The sequence below is a fragment of the Lissotriton vulgaris genome, chromosome 2_1 (genome assembly GCF_964263255.1).
Source record: "Lissotriton vulgaris chromosome 2_1, aLisVul1.2, whole genome shotgun sequence".
Lineage (NCBI taxonomy): Eukaryota > Metazoa > Chordata > Amphibia > Caudata > Salamandridae > Lissotriton > Lissotriton vulgaris.
Genome location: NC_141687.1, coordinates 286,819,545 through 286,835,481, shown reverse-complemented (window position 1 = coordinate 286,835,481; position 15,937 = coordinate 286,819,545). Strand labels below are relative to the sequence as shown.

Sequence of the window (15,937 nt, the reverse complement as noted above, 5' to 3'; positions counted from 1 at the left end):
CAAAAGACAAAGCTTCGGAGCCGAAGAAAATGTTAGATCCGAAAACTCCCTCACCAAAGATTTCGGAGACAAAAACTCCTACAAAACCGTCACAGCTTAAGCCTGTTCAGTAACACTCTACGGCCAAGCTGCCAGCGCAGAAACAAGACACACCACTCAAAGAACTTTCTCTTCTAGAATCTTCAGATCCAAAGCAGAAAACACTGCATATTGACCGCGAAACTGGCAAACTTCTCACCAAATGTCCTAAGAAACAGAAACTAGACCTTCAAGAGGATCCTCTCATACCTCTCAAACGCAAGGACATGGCTACTAACCTCTCTACCCCTATATACCTCCCTCTCCTCCTCCTCCTGATCCTAACTTATTCATCTCACCAGCAAACTCCCCATCACCTACACACACAACTGTGGCACACAATGGTGATGTGGATAGGGATACACTAGGGGATGATGACAATCATAACATACCACAGGATCCAGACCCTTGGGATGACTATAATGAAGATCCAGATTTCCACAATGACCCTGATCTGTATCCCTCCAGGCCATCATCACCTGATAACATTGGGTTTGCACAGCTTTTCAATAGAGCTGCTCACTGCCATGGAGTGGAACTATACACTGATCCGCTAGAAGAGGACTTCTCAGTGAAGACATTCGCACCCTCACAAAAATCCACCCACACCCTGCCTATGCTCAAAGGCATGCTAAAACACGCAACAGAAGTATTCAAAGACCCTGTTGGAGCTTGAATGCGTACACCAAGGGTGGATACAAAATTTGAAGCAGCTCCTACAGACCGTGTACATCAAAGGCTGGATACCTTTAGACTTTTTGTTGTGTCCAATGCACTCAAAAGGGCTATTTCCCAGGCTACAGGCGACACCCCTCCTCGGGGCAAGGAGTCAAAGCTTATGGACGATTCAGGGAAAAGAATTGCATCACAGGCTGCTAACCATTGGCGCATCGCCAATGCGCAAGCTCTCTTAGCGCGCAATGACAGAGCGCACTATGACAAGTTGGAAAAACGAATGTAGTATTTACCAGACGAACACAAAATCAAGGCCAATGAACTAATTCAAGAGGGCAAACTGATAACTAACACGTCCCATAAAATGCGCCCTAGATGCGACTGATACAGCATCCTGTGCCATTAACACCCACCAGCAAATTACTGCGTAGGCACGCTTGGCGTCTGATCTCAGAATTCAAGCAAGAAGTTCAAACCACCATACTCAATCAGCCCTACGATCAAGAGCATCTTTTTGGACCTACAGTCTATACTTCATTGGAAAAAAATTAAGAAAGATACAGACTGCTATGTCCATGGGCCCTTCTAACAGGGGTTCCTTTTGCCGCTCCTTTTACAGGGGTGGCTCCAAAACAATATAATCAGAAGATGCCTCCTCACCTTACAAAAGCCCCAATCAAGGATATTTTCGGGCTAGATACAGAGTGAACAATAATAGGGGAAGAGCCAGAGGTAAAAACACCCGCAATTCCCCTAACACCAAGCAGTGACTCCTTCACTTCACACAGACCATTCCTCTCCTGTCGGGGGACATCTCTCACAGTTCCTACCTCTCTGGAGCTCCTTCACAAAAGACAAGTGGGTAAGACAAATTATCCAGTATGGTTATTTTGTAGAACTCCCTTCTGCTCCCCCAAATATCCCTCCCAAGCATCGTCCTATGTCATCAGAACATCTGACCCTCCTAAAACAAGAGGTTCTCTTCCCTGTTACAAAAACATGCAATAGAACCAGTCCCCTTGCCTTATCCGGGCACAGGGGTTTACTACCTATATTTCCTAATTCCAAAAAAGGACGGCACTCAGGCAAATACTGAATCTCAGAACGCTAAATCTCTATATTCAGTAAGATAACTTCCACATGGTCACCCTCCAACTGGTGCTCCCATTGATTCAACAAGGCGACTTTCTTTCCACTCTAGATTGAAAGGTCGCCTACTTCCATATTCCCATTCATCCAGCTCACAGGAAATAGATCAGGTTCCTGGTGGACGGTCAACACTACCAGTTCAAAGTCCTCCCGTTCAGGGTGACCACAGCACCCAGAGTCTTCACCAAGTGCCTCGGAGTAGTTGCAGCTCACTTAAGAAGACAACACATTCACTTGTTCCCATATCTGGACGACTGGCTCGTAAAAGCCAAATCACACAGCAGCTGCGTTCACCACACCCGCAAAACAATTCCGTTGCTTCACGACTTGGGATTCACCGTAAACTTCACCAAGTCTCACCTCCAACCATCCAAAACACAAATGTATGTAGGAGCTACAGTAGACACTTCCAAAACTCTAGCATACCCCAACCCAGTCAGAATACGCAACATACAGGCTCTAATATCACAATTTCAGCCTCAGCACTCATTACCAGCTCGAGTGTTCATGCAATTAATCAGCATGATGGCTTCTTGCATTCTAATTGTCACTTATGCAAGGGACTCCACATGCGTCCTTTACAGGAATGCGTATCACGCCAGTGGAACCAGGCTCAAGGTCAGCTAACTGTTGGTAGACAGCCGCACATATTGCTCTCTGCACTAATTGAACTCACAAAACATTTCCAAGGGTCAGCCGTTCCGCAACCCGGTTCCACAGATAGTGCTATCAACAGGCGCATTGCTCACCGGCTGGGGAGCTCCTATCCAAAAGCTTACCATTCAAGGCATATGAACGACAAAGCAAAAACTATTCCACATAAACCACCTGTAATTACTGGCAATATTTCTGGCATTGAAATCCTTTCAACTCCATCTAGTAGGCAAAGCTGTCTTAGTTCGTACGGACAACATGACAGCAATGTACTACATACAAAAGCAGGGAGGAACACATTCTCTACAACTTTCACACTTAGCTCAACGCATATGGACATGGGCCATCCCACAAAACATATATCTCCTGGCACAACTCCTCCCAGGAGTACACAATCACATTGCGGATCTGCTCAGTTGTCAACAACAACAGATCCACAAATGGGAACTTCATCCTCAAGTTCTTCCATTCTTTCCAATGTGGGGCTACCCAGAAATAGATCTGTTCGCCACACACCAAAACGCAAAATGCCCAACCTTCGCCTCCAGGTATCCACACCTGTTGTCCAAAGGCAGTGCAATATGGATGAACTGGTCATGGAAATTTGCTTACGCTTTTCCGCCTCTCCCACTCATTCCATTAGTGGTCCGTAAGCTCAAGCAGCATTCCCTCTCACTAATCCTGGTTGCTCCCACTTGGGCTCAACAACCCTGGTTCACAACACTATTGGAAATGTCAGTAATTCCTCATCAAAAACTGCACCTCTCTTCACAACTTCTCACTCAGACCCATGGGAGAGAAGGCATCCAGATCCCAATCAACTCAACCTGGCGATCTGGCACCTGGCTACCTTAATCTCCCGCTAGACTGCATGAAGATCATTAAAGAGGCTAGACGTCTTACTTCCAGGGCATGCTATGCAGCAAAGTGGAAACAGTTTGTAATTTACTGTACAACCAATAAAAACAATCCATTAGACGCTTCCACTCAAAAACAGTATATGCTAGATTACAGCGTTGTAGGTGTAATAGATGGCAGATAACACTACATCTAGCTGCAATAGCAGCTTGTCTACAGAACAGACAACACTTGTCTTTGTTTCGAGTTCACGCTATCAAAGCTTTTATGGATGGACTTAAAAGAATAATTCCCCGTAGGTCTCCTCCCTCTCCAGTGTGGAATCTTAATATTGTCCTTACATGGCTCATTGGCCCACCATTTGACCCCCTGCACAAATGGGAACTTCAATTCCTCACTTGGAAAGTAGGCTTCCTTATAGCCATCACATCTCTTAGAAGAATGTGTGCTCCAGGCATTAACCATACAAGGGCCATTCTTGCAAATTCATCATAACAAAGTGGTTCTCAGACCTAATCCAAAAGTTTTACCTAAAGTTGTGTGCCTTTCATCTTACTCAGTCTGTTGAGCTACCAGATTTTTTTCCTCAACCAGACTCAGTGGCAAAAAGGGCTCTTCACATGCTATACGTTAAAAGAGCACTACTCTATTACATTGAACGAACTAAGTCCTTTAAGAAAGACTGAACAACTTTTTGTTGCTTTCCCCCACCTCATAACAGCAATCCCATTTCAAAAGCAGGCCTTGCACAGTGGAGTGTTAAGTGCATCCAAATAAGCTACCTTAAAGCCAAACGTACATTAACAATTCCCCCTAGAGCTCATTCTACCTGCAAACTAGGGGCTTCCATGGCATTCTTACGACATCTGCAAAGCTGCAACTTGGTCTACACCACACACATTTACAAAACACTATTGTGTAGATGTGCAGCAAAACAACAAGCTAGTGTAGGCCAGACTGTCTCAAGAACACTTTTTCAAACCATTGCAACAGATACAGGTTAGCCACCGCAACAAACAAAGCTGCTGTATAGTCTATGGACAGTATATGATCTATAGCTCATATGCCTTGAACGGAAAATGCTTCTTACCAGTATGCGTTTGTTCTTGGCATGTAGAGCTGTAGATCCATACATGCCCACCCGGGTACCTTTATCTGTTGCAGTATTATCTTACTTAGATACATCTCATATGGACATCTTTCTATTTCTTACTAACTCCATCATCACCCTTTATGGCGAAAACAATCTGGGGATGGAGTCGATGCCCATGCGCACTCATCGTAAAGAGTTTGAGGGAGAAAGTTGCCAGCAAGGGATTTGTTTGGTGATCTGAGTTTGACAGTGTAGTACAGTCTGTATTAATTAGACTTAGCAGCTGAATGAAACAGCAACTGTTCAACGTATTATGAATCTGTTACCCAAATGCTATAGAAACTACCACACTAGCCCCATAGAAATGCAATAACTTAAACAGATTCAGCAAAAATCTTGTGGTTTCAAACAATAAATGAAAAATTGAGCACAAGAATAAAGGTGAAGCAACACGGAAAGGTTTGTTCTTAGAAAAAATTATTGTTTTTTATATTCATACGGGAATAAATCATCAACGAAAATCAAGGGTGTACAGTTATTGACAATTGCATGTGTTTCTTGAGTAAATGGAGCTGACAAAACAATCCATAAATACAGAAGAAAACAATCCAGTCGATGACAAACTAGGTTAAAAAATGACTTCTTTACAAAATGATAAATAGAAAGCCAAATGTAAAAAAAGAGACTTGGATTGAAGTGTCGACGTTTCGGTCTCAGTGGTGTAATCCAGAGACCATCATCAGGACTAGAAGATAATGCAATAAGGATGACCCTTATACAGTGTATAAGACAAAGCTGTGGGTGAACTCACGCAGAATTTTAAAAGTTCTTTGCCTTAGGGAAGCTTTAAGTCTGCCCTGTAGTTATATCCAAATATCCAGGCCAGAAGAGTATTGAATCTTTGTGATGAGGGAACCTGTGGTATCAATCTCAGGATCCGAGATAGTTCGAAAGCGAGTAACTGGCGCGAAGCGTCTCCTTTGTGTCAAATCAAGTCATCGTAAAGAGTCACCTATCTCGTGACTACAAAGACTTCTTCGAACAAAAGCAAACTGCAAACATCCGAGCCACACACCAGATGGCAATCTATGCACAGTATATGGATCTACAGCTCTACATGCCAAGAACAGATGCATACTGGTAAGTAGCATTTTCCTCCGGCATTGTTGTACTAAGGATAAGCTGGTTGTGTTCTCGGACACTTGAATTTGCAATGTTGTAGTAGAATGTAGATGGACTCCTCTGGGATCCAAGACAGGGGGTGAATCATTTTGAAATAGACCTTGTTGAGGCATGGGGCGGGCACTCAGTGTGGGCTTGCTCTCCCTCTGCTATATCAGAGGGAAAACTTTGTGTTTGTTTGAATATCGGGAAAACGTATCAGTGGTGTCTTTCAGCTTAATAACTTTTTCATTTTTCTCTTTTTTATTTTGTATTGTTATTTTTTTCTATTTGCCTCTTGAAGATGCAGCGGGTTCCGTGGAGGAATTTAATATTGTGCTATTCAGAGAATTCACTACAAGACACAATAGAGAATTTGTATCCGGTATAGGCTCAATGGACTTTTACATTCCCATCCGTTGTTGTCAGGGAGGCCCTGTTTTTTGTTCACTTCGGCTACTGTGTATAGCTGTGTTGAGAGTTGTGAAACAGAGGAAATGGGTTGAGGAGATATTTGATGCAAATATTTTGTAGGCTCTGTCCAGAATTATTGTTTGTGTTATGTGGAAAGTGCGCCTTGATCATTTTTATTGCCTCGACTAGGGTGAACCCAATAGTAGGAAATTCATGCAGTTTTTCGACAATGGGACTGCAGGTACCAATCTGTTTCTGGTTATAGTTTTGTATGCTAGCTGCTGATTTATTTTTTCATTATTTTATCGTTGAGTGCATATTCTCGAATCTGGTGTCAATAGCAGGAGTATATTGTGCTAGAGAGTCTAGTAAAGCAATTTGTATGTCAAATGTGTTGGATTGGAATTTTAGTTTTTGATGTAGCATCTGTCTGTAACAAATTAAACCAGATATCCGGCTCCATGGCTGCTGTATTCGCAGCACTCGCTATAGCGTTTGAGGGCTCAAGGGAGTGAGCACTCAGTGGGGCCCCAATTGGCTGGGGGGGGGGGCACATGTTTAAATTGTTTACATTCACTTTAGACAACTGCAGAGTATCAAAAAAAGAATAGTGAATGATGCTTTAGGGATTGGGCTCCTGGAGGTGTAGACCGGGAACTGCTTTTTGCAGGGGAAATACTTTACAGGATGAGGAGAGGATTTGCTCAATATCCACCATAGCCTATTGATTCCTGAAAGACCAGGCCCTGGCTTGTACACTAAGATCATGAAGTGGTTTTTAAGCCGGGTGCCGAGATACTTTCTTCGGTCTGAGTTTTACTAGTTTCATGGTTTCTAAATTATTTTCCTCTCAAAGAAAATTCCTTGCCCGACGGATCCAATTTGAGCCAAGCAATTTACCAGAGACGTGGTGGACACATCACCTTATTTCTGCGGGAGCACATTTGTTGCAAATTGCTGCATTTAGACGTTGTTCCAAGTTTTCTGTGTCTACCAATACGTTCTCAAATTGTTAGGTTGATCCTAATCCTCTTGTACTCGACTTTTTATAAAAGACACACTATTTTTAAAAGCTGGTCGCATCACTAGCTTATCACTGTCCGAGCCTTGCGACCTTCACGGGTAAGTAGTGTGCTTAACAATTCCCTGATTGATTGATTGACTGACTGTCTCCCCCTGGGATCCACCTGAGACCCACTGCACAGTTTGACTCATGAGGGATGTGAGGAACCAAATAGTGGGCGGGAGCAGACTTTTCAATTGCAGAATAACTTTTAAGTTCCAAGCTATTGGAATGGTGCTGTATGATCACCTGTTGTTAGGCTGTTTAGCAAAGGTTTATAGGGAACTCAACCGAGCTACTAGCCACACCAAAACCTAGCCGGCCCCTTTCAGCAGGTTGGGAGCTCAACCACAGTGAAGACTTATACATAGTTAACACCTATTAGGTCTTGCCCCAATGCTTTTTGCAGAGTGCAGAGGTATAGAAATCTGGATTTGGACGCGAGGCAGTGGCACGACCCAGCCCCCAGGGTTGGGAGGATAGACGAATGGAAGTAGCCCTCTGTGTCCACAACAAACTTGAGGCCCAGGCTGACAGCCATTGAGGGCTTAAGACAAGCTTGAAGAAGAACCTCTTGCACTCGCATGCTGGGGGAGAGGCGGGGGGGCGGGGGGCTGCAGGGCAGCAGAGAAGCCTAGAGGGAGGGACACAGCAACTGATGGTGCCCCCCACCCCAGTAAGTCAGAAAAACACCAAACTCAGAGGCACGTCCTCGACCTCATCACCCCTGCTGCCCAGGTCCTGGCTTACCCACTCAAGCCTCATTGGGGCACTCCTTCTGCTGTCGTCGATATACTGTACCAGACTATAAGCGATGGTTGCGCTCAGCTATGTCTGCGGCTGGAAACCAGTAGTTGAGAGCTGAACTTCAGGGAGCAAAAAAATAGGAGCTGCATCCTGTGACCCCCTCTGCGAACAATCGTGCGTGCCTCTTCACTCTAACATTCAATCAGTTGGTGTTGTCTTGTCACTCAGCGATCAATGAAGGGATTTCCTTTGGAACGCACTGTATCCGTATGGTATTTCACCATGAACTGTTTTCAAGGTCTTCTGTCTAGTAACTCCTGGTGGTGTACTTCCAGGATAGTCATTAGTGGCACAAGGTCTTCCTGGTCGGGAGCTGTTCTCTACTTGGGTCATTGCAGTTTTCTGCATTTTGTATGGAGAAATCCAGTACTGAGATTGTTTATTGAGGTCTTGATGACAGGCAGCCATGTCCTTGCAGAAGTATTGTAGCAACTCTTGGATGTCTGTTTTAGTTGCTGGTGCTTGCATGCCAGAATTGTGTGGGAGAGTAGAGACACTCTGAAGGGTATTCCAGGAGTCTTATGTTCTTCGACCCTCCATGTTCTCTGCCACTTGAGCATCTCTTTTATGGTGGACGCCTTGGCTGTCTTGGATTTTGAGGTGGCCAAGTCCACCGTGGCACTCCGCAGTTTGAGCTCAGTCTATTATTAGTGGAGCTGGCCATGGGGTCACTGGATTGGTTTCAAATTCTAGATTTGTTAAGACCAAGTGTCCAGATTTTGAGAGAATGGATATTTGTGAATTGTACTATTTGGAGAACTTACAATGCTTCCTATCAATACTGTTAAAATAAGTAAATCTTGACCTGTATGGACAGAACCATGACCATGTATTACATCAAAAACTAGAGAAATATGTCTGTAGAAGTGGAGGTAATAGAGAAAGTGGAATATCTGGAAAGGGGCATATCTGACCACTTGTTTCTCTGGTTGACAGTGGTTGGGGGGGGGGAGGCAGGGAGTCCAGGAGAGTGGAGTTTGTAAGCTTTTTTATCAACAAGATTAAAAAAGTCACCCACGAGATCCGAACAGATTCGGAACTGTATTACTGAGAAAATTAGGGCACAGTGTCCTCAGCAGTAACTCTATGGAAGGCTTATAATACAGTGATAAGAGACCGGGCACAAAATGTCATAGCTCATAAAAAAAAGAAAGAGAGGGAGGGGGGATGGGACCAGTTTAGTTAGACCGAGTTAATCCATACATTAACGAGCCTGGTTTTATTAATCTCGATGTAAAGTTCCTAATCACGGACGTGGAAGTATCCGTAAGGCCACCTTACTAGTTGACTGATTAATAATATTTGTAAACACTCAGTATTCCATTGTCACTTGGGTATTATGTATGATTAGAACAAAAACAAAACGCCTTATGTGTTAGGAGTGATCCCACTTTTACGATGTCGAGGTGTTTTGATAAAAGTATGTTTAAAAAAAAGAAAGAGACCCGGAAAATTGAGACTCTGTAGCATAGACTCATAGAATTCGAGAAACATATAGGTACAGGTATAGATCACCACACGCTACTACAGATAGAGTTAACCTGGAGAGAATACAAAAGCCTAATTACTCAGGAAGTGAAAGCCCAACTCCTGGCCAAACAACACCGGTTACATAAGACAAAGCGGGAAAACTATTGGCCTGGTTGGGTAGAAGAGAGCGGGAAGCGGGTGGGTTGCCTCCATACAAGAGCAGGACAGGATATAGACTTCATCCCCAAGTATAGCGAATGCCTTTTCCCGCTATTATACAGAGTTATGCAGAGCCAGACCAATGCCAAACACCGCTCAAATAGACTGTTACTTACAAACAGTAGAAGTCCCCAAGCTCTCACGGGAAGATAGATAATTCTTAGAGGGAGACTTGACCTTAGAAGAAGTAAGGGGCGCAATTGGCAGACAAAAGTCTGGGACGGTTCCAGGCCTGAATGGGCTTCCGGCAGAAGTTTTTAAACATGACGCCATTCTTTTGGCCCAACACCTCTTGAACATATTCCAGGCATCCTTAGAAGAAAAGACACTCCCTCCAGACCTGCGGAAGGCCACAGTGGTGGTAATCCATAAACCAGGAAAACCTCCAACGAATTGTGGGACTGGCCACTGTGTTGGCGACACGCCTCCTGACAGTAATATCATCCCTCATTCACTGGGACCAATCCGGCTTTATGCCACGATGTGCTACAAGATTTAATCTCTGCCCACTAGCCATTTGGATAGACACTGTAAAGAATAGATCCACAGCACACGTGTTCATTTACTTAGATGCTGAGAAGGCCTTCGATACGGTACATTGGCCATTTCTGAGGCAAACCATGTCGAAGTTTGGATTTGGCCCAGCTTTCATAGCCTGGGTGGAAATACTCTACACCAATCCGATGGCCAGGGTCCGAGTTAATGGAATGGCCTCCGAGACCTTCCAGATCCAGAGAGGTACCCGACAAGGTGACCCCTTGTCCCAGGTGCTATTTGCACTGGTACTTAAACCGTTGACCTGTATAACACCCAGAAATTACTGGTTTTAAATATAGTGAGGGCACCCTTCCAGACGAGTGCATATTGCTTTATGCTGATTACCTCCTCTTATATATCACAAACCCGGACCAGACACTCCCGATAGTGTTGAGAACCTTTCAGGAATATGGAACATGCAGGATACAATATTAATTGTATCCTTGGTAGGGGAGCCCATAGACAGGAGATGACTCCCGGGATGCTTTCAGGTTGTCCAAGAGGGATTCAGATATCTGGGTCTATATATCAACACCAATGACATGGCCGATCTTAATCAGAATATTAGGAGGGTGCTTGTGGAAATTCACTGGGATGTTATTTATTTATTTATGGGGAGGTGGAGGCAACTCCCGCTAACGATAATGGGAATAGCAGCATTATATAAAATGATTACATTCCCGAAATTGCTCTACACGTTTTAAAACACGTATTGCAGAATACCCGAGGCCATATTTAACATAATTTCTGACTTACGCATATTATTGTGGGATGGAAGACACCCGAGAGACCCATTACAAACACTTCAACAAAATCAATATAATGTGAAACTCTCTTTACCGGACATAAGAGCATACTACAGGGCTGTCCATCCTATAGTGGTTAATGGATGGGGGCATGTGGCAGAAGACCACCCCACCAAAGCCCTAGAATGCTTGCAGTTTAGGAACCGTACATATCTCCATTATATATACGGAGGCAAGGGAGTTCAAAAACTTTTGTGGGCCACTCAAAGAGCAATCGAGGCCTGGAGAGGGGTGTAAAAACAGATGGGATGGGAAAAGCTGATTACGAGGGATACCTTCCCCCTTCCCCCCCGCCTCCCTTTGGGAGGGAGCAAGACTGCTGGAGATTGGTTATCTCCAAGGACTTAAAAAGTGGGCCTTAATTGGGATCTCTAAAATATGTGACTTCGTAGAGGAAGGTACTCTAGCTCCCTTTGACAAACTAAAACGCACATATCAAATGTGTGACACCCAGAGATACTCATATCCCAGGCTGCAGCCTGCATGGAAAGCGGAGGGAATAGACGCTGCAGATATCCCAGAGTTCGCCCCTTTAGAAGGCAGATTGCTCCAGGAAGAGCTCTCCCTCAAAGCTATCTCATGGACCTATAAAACACTAATGAATAATATCCCAGATAAATTGCGGTCACTCTGGGCCAAGTGGGAAGTTACCACCTGGCTTCTGGAGGATATCGACTGGGAGGCGACTCTGATGCACCCAAGGGAAGTGGCGATTAAACAGCGATTATGCTGAATACAATTCAAGATTCTCCCGAGTCTACACCACATGGGCATAGCAGAGACACCTCAGTGCCTACGGTGCAAAACAGAACATGCTCTGGGATTGTAGGTGAATCCAAATGTACTGGAGCCAGATACCAGGGGAGCTGACAACGTTTTGAGGGTGCAACTAGAACTGGAGCCGAAGTACACCCTAATGTGCATTCCCACCTAAATAGACCTGCCACGCCGCAAACTCCTTCTATGCAACTTAGGGCTCGTAGTGGCCAAGAGAGAGAGAGATCGTCATTGTGGGACCCAAATCCACCCACACTTACTGAGTGGAGGACCCACATGGATCTCTACATGGTAGCCGAAAAAATGACCTACCAGGCGAGAGGATGCCCCCAAAAGTTTCACAAGATCTGGGCTTCTTGGAAAAAATTCTACGAGCTGAGTGTGGAGGGAGAGGAAGAGGAATACACCAAAATGAGGCAAAGCCCGAGAATTGAGAAGAGATGAGGAGCTCTTCCCTTCTTCCCCCATCCTCTAAGTTCTCATATGCTCTTGTTCCCTTTGTACCTTTCCCAGGTTTGAGCCGTTAAAACTGTTTGTAGATAGATAGCTCAGAGATGACCAACCTCAATGCAGCCTTACTGGTGCCAATAGCGCACAGTACCATGTTACTTTTATTACTGCAACGTCTTATTCATATCTATGCATTGCTGATTCTTAATTATCCGTGTAGTGCATATAATTGTGTTAATAAAAACGGTTTTTAAAAAAACTATAGAAATTTGACATTTTAGGCCTTGTCGACCAACTGTCTGCAGTCTAGAGCTCTGAGCCCGACTGCAATAAATGGTTTCCTGTTAGCTCCAAATCATCAAGGACAGCGTTGCTGAGTTATATTTCTTGCTTAATTTATTTGAACCAGTGATTGTGGCGTCCCATATGACCGATAAATATGGTGATCTTGATGTCTGTTATTCTATGAACTAAAACTTTGCCATCTGTTCATGCTCAAGGGCCCTAGATCTATTCCCCTACAGTTATTACTCGGGGTAGCACATGATATTTAATAGTCCCCTAAGTTAGTTGGTCCTTTGAGTTCATTAAATTCACCACAGTTTCACTCTCTTCACAATCTATTTCTAACCATCTCTCATTAGACGCTGACATACTGATCTACTTACAATCCTAGCACTGTTGTACTACCCAAAATGTCCACTTCCGTCACCATTTTCATACAGTCATTCAGATTGCTATGCTGTTGCCCCTGTACTGGGAGGATCTGTGATCCTCCTCATTGTTTAGCCATTCAAAAAGCCCTTAGGGACCCTTCTTACTCTTGAATCCCTTATTGCTTCTGGCCCTGTTCTAGAACTCAATTGTACATAGTTTGTTCATTCAAGGTCTATCTACCATTATAACCAAATTCTGGCAGGGTGAAGACAGATTCGCATATGGTTGCGTCTAAACCCAGATGGCATGGTGCGCAAAATGACAATGGACTGGGATACGGCTCCGAGAATTTACTAGTAGCTGTGATTAATGCAATTCAATCATTACTTTCGTGTACCTATATACAGGATTACTGTTTGGAATATTTCCAAAGTAAATCTGCTGCGTGACTGTTTTGTCGACATTAATTCCACCCTCATTTGTGTTTTTCCCATAGGCCAGCCACAGCTGATGTTGACAGCGGGTCCCAGTGTTGCAGTCCCCCCACAGGCAGCTTTCGGCTATGGATACACTGCACCCCCCTACGGCCAGCCCCAGCCTGGCTTTGGCTACAGCATGTGAAGAGGACAGCCGTCGCCCCGACCATGGCGAATTTTGTTACTGAATCTCCACCGTCCCTTCCCGCTGCTCGATTCACAACAGGGAAAAAGCAACCGAGTTTTGCTTTGTGTTCTTGTCCCCTTTTTTCCATGAAGGACTACTTTTTTTCTACTACAAATTATCTGGATCACATCCCATTAAATTTTATTTTCACATTCCAGGTCACGTATAGAATTAAACTGTTATTTTTCAGGGGATTAGTTTGAACGGATTTGTTTCAGTGGGCTTTGTATTTTATTTTTGGCAGGACTGCTTCTTAACCTTTTAAACAGCCTGTTGTGAAGAATCTGATTTGCACTCGTAGTGTTCAGAAAACTATATTGAAACTCTTACATTCAGTGTATATGAGCAGCTAAATCACCGTCTTACCTAAATGCATATACGTCGCATTGTATATTAAGGAAAAAAAGCTAAAACAAAGAGGTTTCTATTTCCACAGGCAAAACCGCTGAGGGCCAGATACAAAAACACTAATCTGCCTAATCTGCACGGTTAGGGTCGTGTAGCTCTTATAGCAACATGCGTGCCGATGGCCCTACATGATTTGAATGAATTCCAAATCTCAGTTGAATCTATGCAGGCCTTCCATCACGCATCCCGAAAATGCTAAGTGTTTTGTTCACTCCATGTGTAACAGATGACTGTCTGTTGTGCTGTATCCTGTGCTTTTTTGTGGGACCATTCCGTTAGGGAGCACGGAAAGCACCATCCAGTCTGTATTTACTGACCCTCCCCTCTTCCCGAGGTTTGTGTATGTTGGATATTGTGGTGTGTTAGGTCACTGTGTACAGAAGAAAGAATTTAAATCGAAAACAAAAATCTGTTCAGTTTTGTTCGTGCAATTGACTCCAATTTAAAATAAAATACCGGACTGTGGACATACACTATATAGCAGCTGTTTCAATGATGTGTTTTCTTGACATGGAATTGACCAAACCTGGGAAGAAGTGATGAAAATCTGCATGATGGTGATCTTTGTCTTGTGCACTTGTACCTTTGTTTCCTAAATTTGAGTTTTAGTTACCTGCTTGAAGACTGTATGAATGGGACCGATAATTTTGGCACTCCGGTTATGCTCTCAGTGGATCTGCATCATCTTCACTTCTTTCTCCTCGCTTTGAAACGTTAGCCTTCATTACAGCCCTGACTTTGTATTCGTGTCATATCTTAACAATATGGTTGCATTTTGTGAATTGTGGTTATTTTCTTATAAGTGTTTTGTTTTTATTTCAGTGCATTGATACGTCATTGCACTTCTAGTTAAGTTTCCCATTTGTGTTAATATCGTTCCCTAGTATTTTTTTAATATTTCTAGTCCTCAACTGGTTGCACTTTTCATGTCCGCATTTTACTTTTTGCAGAGTCCTTCATTTGCCAATCTAGTAGACGTCGCATGCTTAAAGCACTTCCGAAATTCTTATTGTGGCTTATAATAATCACTTTACAAATCTGGCTGGCAGATAAAACATTACTGCAGTGACTATGAATCATGAGTAGACTAGATTAACTGTGCAGCACTCGCTGGCCTCATTCCTTTTCCCAACCTTAGGGCACTTTTACGTGGGCATCACCATGCTTTACTGTGCATGCTTGTATGCTTTAGTGAGTTCAAAACAAAATTACAGCCTCCTTCAGGCATAGGTTTGTCTATGTTTAGACTTGTACTCCACTGTCTGATCTTTACTTTTTAACCCAACACGTTTTCTATCCTAGAATCTTTCCAATAGGTTTATGTCCCACTACAACTCTACTTTAAGCTTTGTATAATTAGACAAGTCTCTTGAATTGGCCAGCAAATAGTTTGCTTTGTACATTGTATTGCACTGGAGTTTCTCCAAAGCCAACTTTAAGTGAAGCACAATGAAGAAACCAGTTACAAAGAGTGTGACGTGGATTATCTAGCTGCACTCACACCCTTGTCCTAGTTCAAATATGCAAAAAATGCTAATTTAAGATATCGAATTCTGCTCACTTAAATTTTATAGGAGCATGTTTTTGTGAAATATTCCTCTGCTATAAGCACCAAAGAAGTAAATCTAAGGTAGGACACCATATAGAAGTATTTTTTAGATAAAATTAACTAGTTACGTTATGAAACTGTCCAGTTTTTTAAAATCATATTTGGGTGTCAAAAGAAGAGTACAACAGAGAATCATAAGATTAATTATTTGTTGCCAAAAAGTGAATACTTGAGAAGGTTGGAAGTGTGAAAACCATTTAAACCGTTTTGTACATATTGACATTCGATGTTCCAATAGTTTACTATTGTATGGCCTTTGGCCAAAGGATCCATAATGACCATTTCTTGGGTGGGTGATTGACCCAGATGTGATGATGTAACACAGGAAGCGACCATAGTTAACACTTATTTAATTCCACAGTAAAAGAACTAATCTATAAGGGAGCTGT

At 43.4% G+C, this 15,937-nt stretch overlaps 1 protein-coding gene across 1 annotated transcript in view; it reads left to right on the top strand.

Moving 5' to 3' along the window:
* CLTC (clathrin heavy chain) overlaps positions 1–14,417 on the top strand; it is a 972,839-nt gene extending 958,422 nt beyond the window's left edge. The window contains exon 32 of the mRNA XM_086954957.1: positions 13,365–14,417. Within this exon, the coding sequence (XP_086811083.1) occupies positions 13,365–13,489 (125 nt within the window). The 3' untranslated portion in view covers positions 13,490–14,417. The remainder of the gene's footprint in view (positions 1–13,364) is intronic.
* The last annotated feature ends 1,520 nt before the right edge of the window (positions 14,418–15,937 follow it).